The sequence below is a fragment of the Candoia aspera genome, chromosome 1 (assembly GCF_035149785.1).
Source record: "Candoia aspera isolate rCanAsp1 chromosome 1, rCanAsp1.hap2, whole genome shotgun sequence".
Classification (NCBI taxonomy): domain Eukaryota; kingdom Metazoa; phylum Chordata; class Lepidosauria; order Squamata; family Boidae; genus Candoia; species Candoia aspera.
Window position 1 is genome coordinate 276,287,689 of NC_086153.1, and position 19,012 is coordinate 276,306,700.

General features: G+C 42.9%; 1 protein-coding gene across 1 annotated transcript in view; it reads right to left on the reverse strand.

The window, feature by feature from the left end:
• Nucleotides 1-18,088: 18,088 nt before the first annotated feature.
• The window catches only part of LOC134487781 (cytochrome c oxidase assembly protein COX16 homolog, mitochondrial), a 29,588-nt gene continuing 28,664 nt past the window's right edge, over nucleotides 18,089-19,012 (reverse strand). The window contains exon 4 of the mRNA XM_063289833.1: nucleotides 18,089-18,407. Within this exon, the coding sequence (XP_063145903.1) occupies nucleotides 18,315-18,407 (93 nt within the window). The 3' untranslated portion in view covers nucleotides 18,089-18,314. The remainder of the gene's footprint in view (nucleotides 18,408-19,012) is intronic.

Consider the following 19,012-nt stretch of genomic DNA (forward strand, 5'->3'; position numbering starts at 1 on the left):
AAGACCAAGGGCTAAATTTCTAATCCTCCTTGGTTTCTTTCCGTTCTTAGATAGAGAAGGATATTCTTAAATAGATAGATACTCTACCTCAATTTTCCTCAAAATGATGGCCTCTAAATGTTTTGGGACTGCCATTTCCAGAATTGCTGGCTAGGAATTTTAGGAGTTATGGTGCTTGTTGTTTTCTTCAATAACCCAAATATGGAAACTGAGTTATACTCTCCCTGACTCAATTACATCAGCAATGCAGAACTACACAACTATTCCCTTCTCATCTGGCTTCAGGAAAATGTGAATTAACACAGAGTAGGCACAGAGGAACCTCAGTTTTGTACAAAGGAGAAAACAATCAATAATAATAGTAGTAGTAATAGTAGTAATAATAATCAACGTTGACAGACTCTATTTACCAAGGAGCATAGGTGGGTGTGGAATGTTGTAAGTACATCAGACAGTTGAAGAAGAAAAAAGGGCATTGGAAGAATATCTGAAGGACAGTGAAGAAGATGCACTGAAGCTAGTACACCATGAAGGCTTACTGAACACCAAAGAGACCAAACTGGCCGATAAGAAAGACCAAATGAAAAATAGGCATGGCAAGGCAAAGTATTACATGGCCAGTACATAAAAAACTAGCAGGCAGAGCAGATAACAAGAAGACCTGGCAACGGCTAAGAGCAGGAAAGTTGAAGAAAGAGACAGAGCAGCTGATTCTGGCTGCACAAGACCAAGCCTTAAGAACAAAGGCATATAAAGCCAGAGTTGAGAAGGCAGCAACAGGCAGCAAATGCTGTCTCTGCAAAGGAGCTGAAGAAACAGTCAACCACCTAGTTAGCTGCTGCAGGAAGATCACACGGACTGATTACTAACAATGGCATGACAAAGTAGCAACAAGGGTGCACTGGAATATCTGCAAGAGATACTATTTGCCTGCAATAAGAACTGGTGGCATCACAAAATAGACAAAGTAATAGAAAATGAAGAAGCTAAAGTGCTCTGGCATTTTAGAATTCCAACAGACAAGCATCTGCCACACAACATTCCAGACTTAACTGTTGATAAGAAAGACAAAAAAGTCTGGATAGTGGACATTGCAACACCTGGAGACAGCAGAATAAAAGAGAAAACTGGAGAAGATCACAAAATATAAAGACCTGCAATTGGAAGTAAAACGACTGTGGCAAAAGAAAGCAAAGATAGTACCAATAGTAATAGGCGCCTTGGGTGCAATTCCAAAACATCTGGAGCACCACTTGAACACCATCGGCATTGACAGAATCACCATCACTCAATTGCAAAAGGCAGGTTCACTTGGGACAGCTTACATCCTGCGATGATACCTTTGACATTATTAAACAACATCTGCCCATCCCAGGTCGTTAGGAAGGACTTGATAGGTGGACAAACATGCCAGATCCAGTCTAAACATCTGGCTGACTGTGCGATCAACCATAATAGATTCAAACTTTTTCATATTATACTTTATATAAAGGAGATTTCACTTTTAAAAATCTGTTAGTTTTTCTGAAAATTCTTCCACTGTTAAAACTGGTGGACATGGTGGCATTTTATCAATACGAACCCATCCATCCATCCATCTCCTTTTAAGGCATGGAGAGGGAGTTGAATTCACTCTATTGGAAATTTGCTTATTTTGGGGTAAATTCTGAATTCATGACTGCTTTAAATATTATCTTTCCCCCTCATATGGCCTAACTTCAGGTATAAAATGCTAAATAATTCATTTATTATAATTAATTCTATACTTCATCCTATGAATGGATTAATATTAAAGTCCTAACAAGCATTTTATTTATATTTATCATATGGTTATTAAAAATCTAGAGAAGAACTTGCTTTATCAAGTTTCTTCAAAAAACTTATACCTTCTGTTAGATTAACCTCTTGACACCCCTTTGCCTTTTACCTGCTTGTGGAATGCTACACTCTTTTGCCACGAATCCATTACTGCAGAACAACCTCAGGAAAAGAATAACAAGGATGGTACTTTGCGTTTACTTGACACAGAAATCCTTGTGAAATAGTAGTTACACGAAGTACAGATTAATAGCTACTTACTGTCATGGTTACTGTTCCAATGTTCCTGAAAAACATCGTAACGGGTTCCCATGCCATGGGGCTGAGACGAGTTGCTGTATGGGAGGGGGCTGCTCCTGTTCCTTGTACCAGGCTGTGATGCGAGGAGTGAAGAATGGGGAATGCAGGTTTGGGTTATCTCGCCTTGTCAAGGACGTTTCCCGCAGACCGGCAGGAACCGTTAGGGGCACCTGGGGCATGGAATTGTACTAACTTTGGGGGAGGGATTGGGAGTTGCTTGGGGATTTATTGGGAGACATCCCGTGCTTCTACTATTCTCAGCTTTGCTTGTAATCCTGCATACTATTCATTATTAAATCAGATATCGATGAAAGCCCTGTGTGAGTCTGATGGTGATTTTGAATAGGCAATCACTACACGTACTCATTATGTGGGGATGGTGTGAAAAATACTTTCTGGGGAGGGGAGAGCAGGGTATTATAAATCCAAACTTAACTCTAAGTCAATCTAACTTAGAAAGTTAGATGTCAACCATGGCATCTTATTGTTCAAAACACAAGCACAGTTCCTAACAGAGGGCTTTGTTAATTTCCTGAATATTGTTTCGAACTCCAAATTTCCTGAATATTGTTTCTGTATGAACATGCTGAAGTACAATGTGCAATGAGTGAATGGCAGCATGAGAAAAGTGAGTGTGGCATTCAGATGCACACACAGCCAAAAACTGAATGGAGCAGTGAAGCTTGGCAGCCATGCCAATTTCTCCAGAAATGCTGGCACTCAACAGCCAGCTGGGAGCTGGTAATGAACCTCTCTCCTCCCAGCCAAAGACCACAAGAGTGTGAGACATGAAAGTTCCTGCAACCTTTTAGGACAGCAGCAATGGGTACTTGGCTGAAAATACGACAGTGCCAGCCAGGAACAAAGCCAGTCAAACCTAAGGTGGCTAAAGGTATGACAGAGGAGTTTCCCATTTCCCAGGAATATGCACATTTGGGGGAAAAAGGTCTCAGCAGGTGGCAGCACCTGAGCTGTAGTTGCCTGGGTTGGAAACTTGAGCAGGGCCAGGTCCTCTTAGTACCTGAATGGAAGACTTCCAGGGGATCCCCAGAGCTGTAGGCAGGACTGCTTCTCCCGGAGGGTATCTGCCCATCCCAACAGGTCTGACAGGGTGGCCATGCTCCAGTTCCCCCCATCAACCCACACCCTTCCCTCTTGGCCTCCTAGAAGTGTAATGGTTGCCTTATTCTGACATACTCAGTCTCACAAGCAGGTTCTTAATGAAAACTGATTTATTGAAAGAATAGTGTGCAAATACAAAGAAAGCTGAGAATGACCAAAAGCGCGCCAAATACAAACTAAAAACCCTCGTTTCAAACCCGATCCCACCCCTCGCCCCACCATAGCAACCACCCCCTCCCAGGTGTTGGTAACCGTTACACATCGGCCTGGGAAAGTAACCTTGAACACATGCAATAACCCAAACATACATTCCTCAGTAACAGTAAGGAGATTACAGCCCGGCACGGCTGAAATTCTCCTCCCAGCAAATGACAGACACGGATCAGGAAATTGACATGCGAAATGTTACGATGTATCCAGACCATTGGAACGATGAACATGACATACTGCCCCCCTTAAAGAAACTAAACTAAGAAGCAGGCTTATCAGGATAGGCAGTATGAAAATGGGTAATTAAAACAGGGGAGTTAACATCGCGGGCAGCAACCCACTCAGGATGGGGGAAATGTTTCCAACAGACAAGGTATTGCAGGGTAGAACGAAGTCGTAGAGAATCAAGAATTCCTTTCACTTCAAAGTGCTGCTGGCCATCAATCATAATGGGCGCAGGGGGCAAAGGCTGTGGGTGCCAGCGATCCGATTGGTGGAAAGGCTTGAGTAGGCTGCAATGAAAAACGGGGTGCAAACGTTTAAGATTATGCGGTAAATCCAACTTAAAGGTAACAGGATTAATTTGGCCCACAATAGGAAAAGGGCCCACGAACTTGGGTGCCAACTTCTTTGAGGGTTGAGGGGATTTGATAAACTTGGTGGAGAGATAGACTTTATCCCCGACTTTGAAAGCTGGCTGTGGCACCCGCTTGGTGTCAGCGTGGCATTTGTAAGCAGCCTGGGTATCTGCAAGAGCCTGTTGAATTTTGGGCCAGGAGTCCCCCAGATGTGTTGCCCAATCCGTAGGGGACGAGGGGGGAGATGTTGGTTGAGGTAGCTCAGGAATGGGAACAAAATCCTGGCCAAAGACGGTATGGAAAGGGACTTGCCCGGTGCTTTGATGCACTGCGTTGTTGTAGGCGACCTCAGCAAAGGGAAGGAGATCAACCCAATTGTCCTGCTGATAATTCACAAAAGCACGCAGATACTGCTCCAGTGTGGAATTAAGTGCCTCTGTAGATCCGTCAGTCTCAGGATGCGACGCAGTGAATAGTGCCTGTTTGGTGCCCACCAATTTCATAAAAGCCCGCCAAAACTGGGAAGTAAATTGTGTGCCTCTGTCAGTCACCAAACAGGCGGGGCTCCCATGGAGCCTGTACACGTGTACAAGGAAGAGGCGGGCCAGCTGTTGAGCAGAGGGAATAGAAGTGCACGGAATGAAATGGGCTTGTTTCGAGAAATAGTCTTTTACAACCCAAATCACAGTTTTCCTCTGGCTCGGAGGTAAATCCACGATAAAATCCATGGAAATTTCCTCCCAGGGTTGAAAGGGACTGGCTACTGGTTGCAATAACCCTTGGGGCTTGCCAAACTTCCTTTTGGATCCTGTGCACACTGGGCAGGAGGCAACGTAGCTTTTGACATCACGCCTAAGCGTGCGCCACCAGAATTGGCGCCGAACCAAGTGGAGAGTTTTTACAAAGCCGAAGTGACCAGCCACTTTATCATCATGGGAACGGAGCAAAATGTCTTTGCGCAAATCGTCAGGGACATAGAGACGGTCGTGCTTCCAAGCAAAGCCCCGGTCCCAAGTAACATTGTTCATATTCACTTGCAACCAAGTGTCAGATTTCAATTTGGAGAGAAACTGTTGTTGCAAATCAGAGGGAATTGGCAACCTTCCTGCACAGGGTGAAAGTGAAATGTCGGGCTGCTGTGCACGAGTCTGGCTGCAGGTCACAGCTGCCATGCCCACTTGGGGTTCAGTCCACAATGTACCCACCAGGTCAGGAGCAGAGCTTGAATCCTGGGGCAAGCGGGAAAGGGCATCTGCTAGAAAGTTTTTCTTTCCCGGAATAAACTTTAACTTGAAAGCAAAACGGCTGAAGAATTGAGCCCATCTGATTTGCTTTGGGCTGAGCTTCCGAGGCGCACTGAGCGCTTCAAGGTTCTTGTGATCAGTCCAAACCTCGAAGGGGTAGGTAGCCCCCTCCAGTAAGTGCCAAGTGTCTAAAGCAGCCTTAACTGCAAAAGCCTCTTTTTCCCAAACGTGCCACCGCCTTTCAGTCTCAGAAAATTTACGGGATAGGTAAGTGCAGGGCTTTAGACACCCCGACTCATCTGCCTGCAGCAGGAGTGCTCCAATAGAAAAGTCAGAGGCATCCACTTGAACCACAAAAGGTTTGGTTGGATCGGGATGTTGCAGAATGGGTTCAGCAGTGAATAGCTGTTTTGAGTTTGTCAAAAGCCACCTGGCATGCAGGCGTCCATTTAAGTAACACCCCAGGGTTCTTTACCCTTTGGGTATCCCCCAACCCTTTTGTTTTGAGTAACTCAGTGAGGGGCAACGCTATTTCAGCGAACCCCTGATGAACTGACGATAATAGTTAGCGAACCCCAGGAAACTCTGGAGCTGCCTATGTGTACGTGGCCGCTCCCATTCCAGGATGGCTTGAATCTTAGCTGGATCCATCTCAATACCCTTGTCTGAAATTCTATAGCCCAGATAGTCAATTTGAGATTTATGAAATGCACATTTAGACAGTTTAGCATACAGTTCAGCCTTTCTCAGTTTGCCGAGCACTTGCCTCACCAGTTTTTCATGTTCCTCCATTGTTTCAGTATAAATCAACACATCATCCAAATACACCAAGACCCCTTTGAATAAATGGTCATGCAAGACCTCATTGATCAATTGCATAAAGACCCCAGGCGCTCCCGCCAACCCAAACGGTAACACTTTATACTGGAAAGAGCCCAGAGGGCAATTGAAAGCAGTTTTCCATTCATCCTCCTCCCGTATGCGAATGCGGAAATATGCCTCCCGCAGATCTAACTTGGAGAATATTTTCCCCTTCACCAGATGTGTTAACATGTCTTTGATTAATGGTATTTATTTAATATTGAGACTGCATTTAATCCCCGGAAATCTGTACAAAGTCGCAAAGTTCCATCTTTCTTTGGTCTGAAGAGAACAGGAGCACCTACCAGGGAATTGGCAGGTTCAATAAAACCCCTAGCCAGATTTTTGTCGACAAACTCTCATAGCGTTGCCAGCTCCTTCTGGGTCATAGCATAAATTTTTGGCTTAGGCAATTGTGCATTAGGGATAAACTCTATGGCACAGTCAGTTTTACGGTGCGGCGGCAGCTGATCCGCCTCCTTTTCGCCAAACACATCTGCAAAGTCCTGGTATTGTTCCGGCAGCCCGTCTAGCGGACCGGTGAGGAAATGCGGAGTTGCTGCCGCCGCCCTCCCCACAGCACCATTGTCCAAGTCATCCCCCTCCGGGGCTTTGTAGAACCCATCTGCAAAAGTCACAGTCCTGTGCACCCAGTTTATCTGTGGGTTCTGTTGGACGAACCAAGGCATCCCCAAAATGACAAACGGACCCCCCACAGGCGCCACCACAAAAGGCAGTTTCTCCCAGTGGCTGCCCATTTGCAATGCCACCATCCCTGTGGAGTGAGTCACCGGTTTCCCCCCCGCTGTAGACCCATCCAATTGGGTGAAGATCATGGGTCGGTTCAAAGGGAACGTGGGTAACTCTAACGCCGCCACCACGTCAGGGTGCATTAAACACCGCGAGCACCCCGAATCCACCATTGCCCACACTTCCACAGTCCGTATCCGAGACCCCAATTTCTCCTTCACGGTCAGGGTAGGGAAGTTTCCACTCACCGAAGCATGGTCGTGCCCCTCCTCTACCACCTGCCCAGCAGTGCCTCTTAGGGCAGGTGGCTGGCGTTTCCTGCCGGCTGAGACGGCTCAAGCTCCCCTTCGTCCCCATAGAAAGGGACATTCTCAGCCTCGGTTTCAGCCATCGCTGCCTTCATCTTCCTGGGCACGGAGGGGGATTTCCCTGACAGCTTTGCCGGACACTCCTCGGTCTTCCTCTGTGGGCATGCCGCTGCTCGGTGCCCCTCCTTCCCACATCGCAGGCATTGCCCTTTCGCAAAACGGCTCTCCTTCTCCTCCTGCCAGGCCGTACGTCCCGCTCTGCCAGTTGTGGCCGGTGGCTTGGCCGTCCTCGTCATGGCCATTTGCTTGGGACCCCTCCTGGTTTGTGCGAACCTAGCCTGGGCTTGCTCAACATTCGCCGCTAGTTGAATCCAGTCATATAGGGTGAGCGGATCTGCCCTTCCTAATGCCCATCTCAGTAAGTCGGGTCTCATTCCGTCTTTGAACATTTCTATTAGAGTAGTTGGCGACCAATCATCAACCTTGGCCGCTAGGGCTTGGAATTCTAGGGCATAATTGGCCACGGACTTTGATCCTTGGATCAGTTCCCTCAGAGCCACCTTAGCTTTTTCTTTTGCTAACGGGTCAGCAAAATGCATTTTTAGCGCCCACAGAAAGTCTCTGAAATCATCCAACTCCAGGGCGTCCATCTCGGTTAATTGGACAAACCAATCAGCTGCCCTCCCCTCCAGTTGGGTAGCTACAGCGTTTATCTTTGCCCTTTCCGAAGGAAACAGCCTCCCAAACTCCTCCATATAGCTTTTCGCATTAGTCAGGAAGAATGACAGTTTTGTAGGATCCCCATCAAACTTGACAGTGAAATCCCTATACCTGGCCCCTTGTGGGCTTCTCTTCTTCTCTTTCCGCCCATCCCTCCTCCTGGGCTCTGGAGACCTCTTCTCCCGAGGGGTGGGGGACTCACCACTCCGACTTTGGGACTTTTCTTCCGATCCCTGCTTTGTCCCCTCCCTGCATCCTCCTCCCGCCGCGGAGGCGATGGGGACGCCTGCTGGGGACTGCACAGTGGTGATCCCCCCCAGTACCTCCTCCGGTCTTTCCTCCTCACACTCGGGGGGGGGAGGGAGAAACAGATGGGGACGACCGTCTATAGTGATATTCCCTTCTTCCTCTGTCCTGGCTGCCCCTCGCAAAGGACATCCTTGCCATCGTGTCTTCTAACGACTTTACCCTGGCTTCCAACCTCTGTGATTTCTCGCTGGCCTCGGAGACATCCGACCCACTCCTCTCCATTATGGCCACATCTGGGGACAGCGGATACCTTGGCTTCACAGGTGCCTGGGGCGTCCCGGGCAGGGTTCCCTCATCCTTTCTGACCACCTTGGACTTTACCGCTTTCGCAGTAGCTGAGCTGGCATCCGAGGTCTCCGACAGCTCCTCCGATTCTGGAGTGAGGGTCCTTTCCCTTCTTTGCCTCATGGAATCCGTTTCCCCCACGCTGGAATCCTCACTCTCTCCCGAGCGGGAAGTAGGTTCAGTCATCACTAACTTTATTTCCTCACAGTAACACTGGAAGGAGGTTAGTGGTAAGAGTTTTAAGATTCTCAGCTTTATGTAATGGTTGCCTTATTCTGACATACTCAGCCTCACAAGCAGGTTCTTAATGAAAACTGATTTATTGAAAGAATAGTGTGCAAATACAAAGAAAGCTGAGAATGACCAAAAGCGCGCCAAATACAAACTAAAAACCCTCGTTTCAAACCCGATCCCGCCCCTCACCCCACCATAGCAACCACCCCCTCCCAGGTGTTGGTAACCGTTACACATCGGCCTGGGAAAGTAACCTTGAACACATGCAATAACCCAAACATACATTCCTCAGTAACAGTAAGGAGATTACAGCCCGGCACGACTGAAATTCTCCTCCCAGCAAATGACAGACACGGATCAGGAAATTGACATGCGAAACGTTACGATGTATCCAGACCATTGGAACGATGAACATGACAAGAAGGCTGTGAAGACTTTGCTGCTCCTCCAGGTGCTGGGCCAGGAAGTGAGTTGAACCCAGGACGTGGACAGTTGGTATGAGGTTGTTACGGTACTTGATTAGAATGTGATGGTCTTTAATCTGGGGAGGAGGGAACATTTCTATTTTTTCATACATTATATGGGTTTGATTGTTGTTAGCTACCCAGGGTTATATTGTGTAAGGTGGATGGTCATATAAATCTTTTAAATAAAATAAGTAGAGTAGAGTAGAGTAGATAAAAGAAAAGAAGAGAAAAAAGAAAAGAAAAGAAATAAATATCCTGAAAATGAGAAAGCATCAGAAAATCTGCAGTGGCAAACCATTCCATCTGTATTGTTGCCAAGAAAACTGTAAGGATGTGTCCATTAAGTCACCAGCAGCCAAGCACAACTTGAAGGATACTGTTTTTTTTTTTCCAGGAAACACACCATGAAGTTGATTTGTGACTGGAATGAACTTGGAGGCATTCTGAACATCTCAGAGAACCCTCATTCTTCACTGTCCTTCCTTTCCCTAAACATCTACAGGGAAATCACATTGGTCACCTTTGCAGGAAGTAGATACAAACTCTGTTTCAGTGAAGACCCGGACTGAGCAAAAAAAGACCTTGACATAGCAATACTGTATCAAATTATATTAGATAAGGAGCTTCCCTCTTTGGTATAGCTACCTAAAGTTTAGAAAGGGAAGTCAGGAGTCTAACGACACTAGACCTTTATATTGTCTGGGGGCTGTGGGGGCCTGGATCGGGAACAACAGGCTTCGACTGAACCCTAGTAAGACTGAGTGGCTGTGGATTAACAGCACCTCGGGTGCCAGGAACTTGTCATCTTTAGTGCTGGATGGGGTCGCACTGCCCCAGACAGATCCGGTGCGTAACTTGGGGGTCCTCTTGGACTCACGACTCCTGCTCGAAGAGCAGATGGCAGTCGTGGCCAGGAGGGCCTTTGCACAACTTCGCATTGTGCGCCAGTTACACCCTTTCCTGGACCGAGAGGCCCTCCAAACAGTCACTCATGCCCTGGTCATCTCCCATATAGATTACTGTAACACGCTCTACATGGGGCTACCCTGAAAAATATCCAGAAGCTACAGCTGGCCCAAAATGCGGCTGCATGGATGATTTTAGGTGCTCCAAGATTTGCACACAAAACACCTTCGTTGTGTGAGCTCCACTGGGTCCCAGTTTGCTTCCGGGTCCAATTCAAGGTGTTGGTTATCACCTTTAAAGCCCTACATGGCATGGGACCAGGATATCTGAGGGACTGTCTCATCCCTATTACATCGACCTGCCCCACCTGGTCATGCAGGGAGGGCATGTTACGGGCCCCATCTATAAAAGAATTCCATCTAGCGGGGTCCAGGAGGTGAGCCTTCTCTGCTGTAGCTCCCGCCCTTTGGAACATCCTCCCCCCAGAGGTGAGACAAGCCCCCTCGCTCCTGGACTTCCGCAAAAGATTAAAGACCTGGTTTTGTAGGCAGGCTTGGAATGGGAGGGCAAATAATTACACCTGGGGATGGCTAGCGCCATGAAGTGATCCAGAGGGACCTACCACACTGAAGGTCTGATTAAGATCTCTTTGCCATGTAGATTTTATTATATTTATATTTTTATTGTATTTTGTAGTTGTAATGGTTTTATATTTTAATCCTGTTTTATTGTAAGCCACCCAGAATGCCCCCGTTGGGGAGAGATGGACAGTGAATAAATTTATAAAATAAATAAATAAAGATGCTATGCCAGGAGTCCCACTTTAAAAAGTGGATGGAGCCAGGGCAAAACCTGGACTTGGTTTAGTTTTATTCACACAAATAAAATGTATTTATGCATTGCATATTTATTTTATTAAATTTATGTCACCGCCCATCTCCCCCAATGCATATGGCTATGTCCCCTATGTTTAATCATTTTTTCACATCATAATATGAAGGCAACTTTTGCAAAGAACCTTTGAGGACTGCACCCAGGGCTTTTAGAGGCCACAGGTCGTGTCTCTCCACTTTGGATGATGCTCTGTGGCTCAGATGCCAGAGAATAGAACAAGCAAACCAGAGACTTTCTGCAATGCAAGTCTGAACATTATCAAAATGTTCTGGGGGATTTTCTGTGCAATAAAAAGAAATCCCTAGAGGCTTAAGCAGGAAGAAGTTTCTTAATGCTTGAGAACTGCACAGGCAGTCAGTTTTTGTGGAGATGGGGATGGCAGTGTTCCTATTAACTTTCTCAGGACGTTTTTCTTTAAAGCTGTAAGCCACCCAAAATCATTGACAGGGGATAGCACATAAGCAATGCAATCTAAATTTAAATAAACAGAGCAAATTTGTATTCTCTAGGCACATTGTAATGATGTGTCTGCTCAGTTAGGGTTCCAAAATGCCCATGGTAAAGCAACAAGATACTTCAAAATTTCAGACGCATTTGTAAATAAAGCATTGTTCTAGTAAACAGATTACATTTACTCCATGCATAGGTTCAATTTACTCAAATTTACTTAAATTGGCATGTAAGCTTCCAAGCAATGATCCACATGGATTTCAAATGAAACAATGGAAAACATCACTAATGTACTGGAAGGGATAAGCAGTGAGCAAAACAAAGCTCTCTGATAGCTCTTATTCATGGTGTTTTCTGATGCTGTTATGCTATCTAGGTAAACACTCCATATACTGTACAGTCCAACCTATGACGTGATTACTCAAGCTAATCCTGTCAAATTCAGTAGGGTTTCAGTAGGGTACACCCCAATAAGCATGAACAGGATTGATGTACCGCAGGTCAATCCTACTCATGCCTAAATCTAAGTAGCTTTAGTTTTTTCTCTAAGGTGGAATACGCTTAGAGCAACAGGTTTTACAGTTCTATTTATTTTGTTTGCCACCTGAATTTACATTAATGTGAGAGGAGACATAAATCTCTCTGAAATAAATATATTTTAAATAAAGACACATACAAAATGGCACAAATGAACAGAAGGCCCCATGTGAATAAATCACAGCCTCCTGGAATCTAAATACATATTGAGCATGAGAAAATATTGCTGGAGAATGCTGTACCTAAAACTGCTGCGTTAAAAAATTTCCATAGCTTTACTGGATGACCTGTTGCATGTCAACACTCTCACTGATTTCATATAGGAAAAAGCTGCCGTTAGCAAATTGCAGAGAATGAGGCCAGTGAAGAATGAAATGTTTGGCAGGCAGAATGAGCAATTTATGGGCCACAGTAACTCTTGTGGCTTCATGAACTTATATTTAGTCAAATGCCACCACTGTATAGAACAAGAAATTAGTGTATACTCATATAAGAAGACTGGGAAAGATCTCAGTATTATGAGTACAGAATTCTCAGCTCAGAGTAATTTCTATCCAGAATAGAAAATATGGGCTGTAATCCTGAGTCAGTGACCTAGTAGTACAGAACTCAGTTTTGGTTTGCTGAATAATCATGGCTAGGTTCACACAACATGAGGTGGTGGCTATCAACTGCAAAGGGCTCTGGAAGATCAGGGCTTGATCCTCTCTCCTATCTTATTTAACATCTATGTGAAGCCAATGGAGAAGCTCATACAGCAGTTCGTGGTTTGATGGCTGATGATAGTTTTATATATACATAAACACATACATCCTGGGCTGTCTGGAAGGTATGGGATGGAAGTCTTGATGTGTGCCTGGAGACTATAAGGGTCTTGATGGGAGAAACAGGTTAAGACTCAATCCTAGCAAGACAGAGTGGCTGTGGGTTTGAAAACCAACAGACTGAGAGACTACCAACTTTAGTTCTAGATGGGACTGTCATCTCCCAGAAGGAGCTAGTGCACAATCTAGGAGTGCTCCTTGACTTCAGTCCTACCAGAACAGCAGACAGGTGTGGCCAGGGAAGCCTTTGCTCAGCTTCAGCTAGTGTGCCCATTGTGACTGTTGCTGGTGAGAAGTCAATGGCTACAGTCACTCATGACTCATGACTGTATCACCTCATAAGTAGTTAATCCACCCTACATGTGACTGCAAAATGTAGTATCCACATATTAACTTGGTCAATGTGGCATGATCATATAACTAATATGATAAGCTACTCAGTTGTTTCTGGGTGCAATTCAAGGTGCTGGTGATCAGAGTCCTACATAGCTTAAGGTCTGGGAGTTTTTGAGGTTACCTGCTCCAAACAGAACATACCCACCCTAAGCATGTCTATGGAGGGCACTTACCGAGAATCCCCATAATCCTATGTGAGGTGTGACAAGAGGAGGCAAGCATTTTTTGCAGGAGTTCCTCATATTGTGCCCTCTCACAATGTTTTCAATCTTGCAAAGCATGTTTTTTTTAACGTTTGTTTTAGGATTGAGCCAAAAATGGGAGATGTACAGTACTTGAATTGTGATGAATATGGATACTACCTTTTTATGGCAATATTATGATCATGCTGAATTTATATTGATAGTATTCATTATTGCTAGATTAACATTATAGCTAGATTAATGAAAAATGAGTTAAATCTATGCCAGTTTGGTGAGAGCCAGTTTGGTGTAGTGGTTAAGGCATCAGGCTAGAAACTGGGAGACTGTGAGTTCTAGTCCCAGCTTAGGCACGAAGGCAGCTGGGTGACCTTGGGCCAGTCACTTTCTCTCAGCTCTAGCAAGGAGGCAATGGCAAACCACTTTTGAAATCTTGCCAAGAAATCTTGTTCTGTCCAGAAGGTGAGGGAATTTCTAGAAAAATTCAGAGAGGAATTGGAGGAGATTCAAATGGAGATGTCAGAAGAGACTGCACAAAAACTCCAACAGATGCAAAAGAAAACTGAAAGGGATGATACTGAACTAGGCACTACACATATTAATTTTTCTAAATTTTTGGCTTGATTATGGATTACAAATGCTTAACATGGAATATAAATGGAGCAAATGCTCCTCAAAAGAGGGAAAATATTTCATTATTTGAAAAAAATAATATAATTTGTCTACAAGAGAAACATATTGGGAAAAAAGGACATAAAATATTTGATTTATAAAAATTTGAGTGAAGAATTTATGAAGGAAGGAAGGAAGGAAGGAAGGAAGGAAGGGAGGAAGGAAGGGAGGAAAGGAAGGGAGGAAGGAAGGAAGGAAGGAAGGAAGATTTGTTGGGGTGGAAGTTAATATGCATGGGACTAAGACTTAGATACTGGGAATTTATGCCCCAAATGAGGACAAAGTATTGTTTTATAAGCGACTTATGGAAAGATAATAGGTTTCTCTTATGAAAATTGGTGTTTGATGGGGGATTGGAATGGAGTGATCTCCCCACAACTGGACAGAACTTCTGAGAAAAATATTAAAATCACTCAAGGCAAATTACCAAAAGGTTTTTTTTTTTTTTTGATGGACAATTTAGAGCTGGTTGATATTTGGAGAAAGAAAAATGGCAATTCAAGAGAGTATACCTATTTTTCTGAAAGACCTAGATCCTTTTCAAGAATAGACATGATTTGGATGTCCAACAATTTGGCTACTAAGGTTTCTAAGGAGATATTATCAAAGACTTTTTCAGATCATAATCCTCTGAGTTTGGTTTATTAAAAATAATCTAATTCTTTTAGATGGAGACTGAAAGAAATGTTGCTACAGAAAGAAGCAATAGTGGAGGATTGGAAAAGGAAATTAAAAGAATTTTTTTGAAAATAATTAGGGAAAGGCACTGGTTTAAGAATGGTTTGGGATGTAAGTAAAGCTTTTATTACAGGTTATTTTATATAACACAATAGTGAACTTAAAAAGAAGAGTCAAGAGAAAACACAAGCTATTTTCGATGAAATAAAGAGAAAAGAAGAATTAAAGAAATTTCTAGAGAACATAAGTATTTCTCAACAAATTAAGCTTTTACAACAACTAGTATCTATGTTAACAGTAAGAGAAATAGAAATAAAAATGAATTATAAAAATTTTGGAGTTTGCAAATAAACCAGGGAAGTGGCTAGCATATAAATTATGAAAAGAAAAATAAAATGATATTGAAATTACAGGAGGGAGATACTATATTAACGAACAATGTGGCCATACAAAAAGCATTTCATCAATATTATTCCAATTTGTATAAAGAAAGTGTCATCTCTCTAGAGAAAATAGATGAATATCTAAAGAAACAAAATTTACTGAGGATTACAGAGGAACAAAGACAGATTATGAATGGACCTATAACAATAAGGGAAGTTTGTGAAGCTGTAAGAAGATTAAAACCGGAAAGGTGTGTGGACCAGACAGATTATCAGGTTCTTGTTATAAATGTTTTGAGGATGAGCTTTTACAACCTTTACAAAACACAAATTCTATCCTACAGGGAGGAAAGATTCCAGAGAGTTGGAAAGAGGCCAGTACAAAATTACTACTAAAGAGGAACAAGATTTGGCTTTAACAATAAACTATAGGCTGATATCATTATTGAATAATGACTACAAGTTGTTCACATCAATTCTAGCTGATAGACTGAAAATAGTTTTGCAAGAATTTATTTATTTTTCATGGCAACCAGCTTGATTGATAACTGGCAAATAGAGGGAGAAAATGTAGAAGCAGTGAAAGACTTTGTATTCCTAGGTGCAAAGATTACTGCAGATGCTGACTGCAGTCAGGAAATCAGAAGACGCTTAATCCTTGGAAGAAGAGCAATGACAAATCTCGATAAAATAGTTAAGAGCAGAGACATCACACTGACAACAAAGGCCCGCATAGTTAAAGCAATGGTGTTCCCTGTAGTAACATATGGCTGCGAGAGCTGGACCATAAGGAAGGCTGAGCGAAGGAAGATCGATGCTTTTGAACTGTGGTGTTGGAGGAAAATTCTGAGAGTGCCTTGGACTGCAAGAAGATCCAACCAGTCCATCCTCCAGGAAATAAAGCCAGACTGCTCACTTGAGGGAATGATATTAAAGGCAAAACTGAAATACTTTGGCCACATAATGAGAAGACAGGACACCCTGGAGAAGATGCTGATGCTAGGGAGAGTGGAAGGCAAAAGGAAGAGGGGCCGACCAAGGGCAAGATGGATGGATGATATTCTAGAGGTGACGGACTCGTCCCTGGGGGAGCTGGGTGTGTTGACGACCGACAGGAAGCTCTGGCGTGGGCTGGTCCATGAAGTCACGAAGAGTCGGAAGCGACTAAACGAATAAACAACAAAATTTATTTTTCAAATAATTTTATTAAGAATTATAAATGAAAGGATAAAAGCCAATACAAAAAAAATACAAAGGAAAAGAAAAAAGAGAAAGAAAGAGAAAAAAGAAAGTGGTAACCTCCCCCTTCATTCCAGCAAGTAAAAACGATCTCAATAGCTTATCACTATCTCTACATAGGACACAATCTCTCTTCACCCCATACCTCATCTATTGAATAAAAAAAGCAAAATCCAAATGCTTCGTCAGTCATTCTTTGTAAGCAAAAGTCCAGTAAGGGCAACCAGATGTAACTATTTTTCTTCTTTACCCCTGGGCGAATAAGCCAATCTTGTATTCCCTGAGTTTTTAAAATATATATTTTAACCCCTTCAAAAGGAGTCCCAGGGCTAGTGTTCTGCATCTGTGTTTCAAGCCAAAAATCTTCCAGAACTTTAACAGATTTCTTTTGTATATCCAATAAGTAAATTTGTCTTTTTTTTTTATCACTTCAAATAAAGTCCTTCAAAACCTTAACAGAGCTCCTTTGTATATCCAATATATATTAAAAAAATATCGAAGTCAATTTCTTGGTTCAGTATTTGTACATCTCCTTTTGGGAAGAGGTCATCCAACGGTTCCATTTGTGTGCCCATATCTTTCTCCATATCTTTCTCATTACTTGTTACATTTAAGTCCCCCTTCAGAGTAATTTCAAAATCATCTGTTGTCACTTGTTCTTGTTCTGTAATTCCATTAGAACATGCTCTGTCAATTTTGTCAAGCAATTTATCTATTTTCTCAAAGAATTTGGCAGACAAATATACCCAGGCTTATATTATAGATGTCTGTTCCATTTTCTTTATCGTCTAACTCCCTCTAGTGTTCAACCTTCAAAGTCCCCTTATCATGAAAAGCTCAAAACAGTCGCCATTTTCCCAAGGGAAGATTTCTTCTGATTCACTCAAAGCTCTTTGGGAGTATTTAAAATTATAATTCCAAGTCCATCTGAGCCCTTAATCCATTGTTAATCTTTCTAAAGTCCATATTTTGAGCACCTTATTGTTTTCTGCTTGTTGGTCTGGTGTTAACCGCTGCTTATCTGGGTCCTACAACAGACAGGCAGAAGACTAGCTGAGCGCATCCATGAACACCAACTAGCAGTCAGAAGACACAATGAAAACTCCTTAATCTCACAACATGTGGACAGACTCAACCATACTTTCAATTGGGAAACTGTGAGCATCCTAGACCAAGTTAAATCCAAAAACGCTAGGGATTTCCTGGAAGCTTGGCATTCAGATAAATCAGCCATCAACAGACACATAGAGAAACCACATTCATACATAATTCAAGAGACAGTAAAAAAGCTAAGAAGGAAACAAAAAGACCAGAACACATCCTCTCCAGCAGCCAACACCCAGATAAGCAGGGATTAGCACCAAACAATCAAGGAGAAAACAATGCCCTAATCAAGGCACTACCAAGGAGAAAACCACATCCCCATCAACACTGGCAGGGCATGCTACTGTATATAAACAGGGAGCAAACCCTTACAATCATTCACCAGCACTGATGATGTTACCCAGTTGCGTAATGAAACGTCTGCAAGCAAACAACCAAGTTCAGAGAGCACCAAGGACTCCACATGGATATTGATGGAATAGAATTTTGTCCTACTAACAGATCTATTAAAAAGGTAAGTGTCTGAGACTAAATTACTAGTCTACGTTTATGACAATATTTTGACCTTCAACCAATTAAGAAGAAATCCAATAAAAAACTCATGTTGTCAGCTAAATTTATTTGACTAATACTGTGTTTAGCATTATCAATTAGCATTGCAAAGTTCAAAAAATTTTATTTATAAGGCTTCTGCTTAGCCATGACAAAAACAGCTATATTCTTAGTAGTTGATTCTATTAATTCACCCATTTTATAGGGGATAAAAACAGTTCAAGGGCACAACTAGTTAATTAGTAAGACTGGCTCTTAGGCAGAACTTTACTGCTACTGTTGCTTCTCTTGATTAGACCCAGTCTCTTCCCATGGACGGGGCCCTCTGATGTTCTTCCATTCATCAAATGAGGCATTTTTTATTTTCTGTAGAAAAAGAAAGGGAGAGGGGAAAACATAACACACAAATGTGGTTTATTTACTTATTTCTGCAATATATATGTTCCTCAATTTAAAAAAATTGGAAAACATTGCTAAATTTGTTGACATCTTATATAGGAATTGTATCTTCACTTTTGAAGCTCATGGGCAGTGTTCACACAACATACTAAAGCATCATTAATTGATTAATTAACCCCATTTTCTAACTTCACACAATGTACTGAACAATGAACCACAAGGGCTCATATAACAACAAGCAATAATAATAATACTCCATAGGTGGACAAAAATGCCAAATCCAAGCTAAACATATGGCTGACTATGCAATCAACCATAATAATAAATATAATCAGCTAGTTTGGGGAGGGGGGGTTGCATTATGCAAACACAGCTGTGACTATAAAGGATTGTAAAGATAAATAATAAGGCAATATCCCAGAAATGAATTCAAATAAAACCGTATTTCAGCATGATCATCTTTTTTCTCTGCAGCTAAAGTGAAAATTGGGATCCTTGGGTTGGAAGGGTGTGGTAGGAATCATTAATTTCCATCTGGCTTTTGCAGCCCATTTTGCTGTGCTCAGAAACTG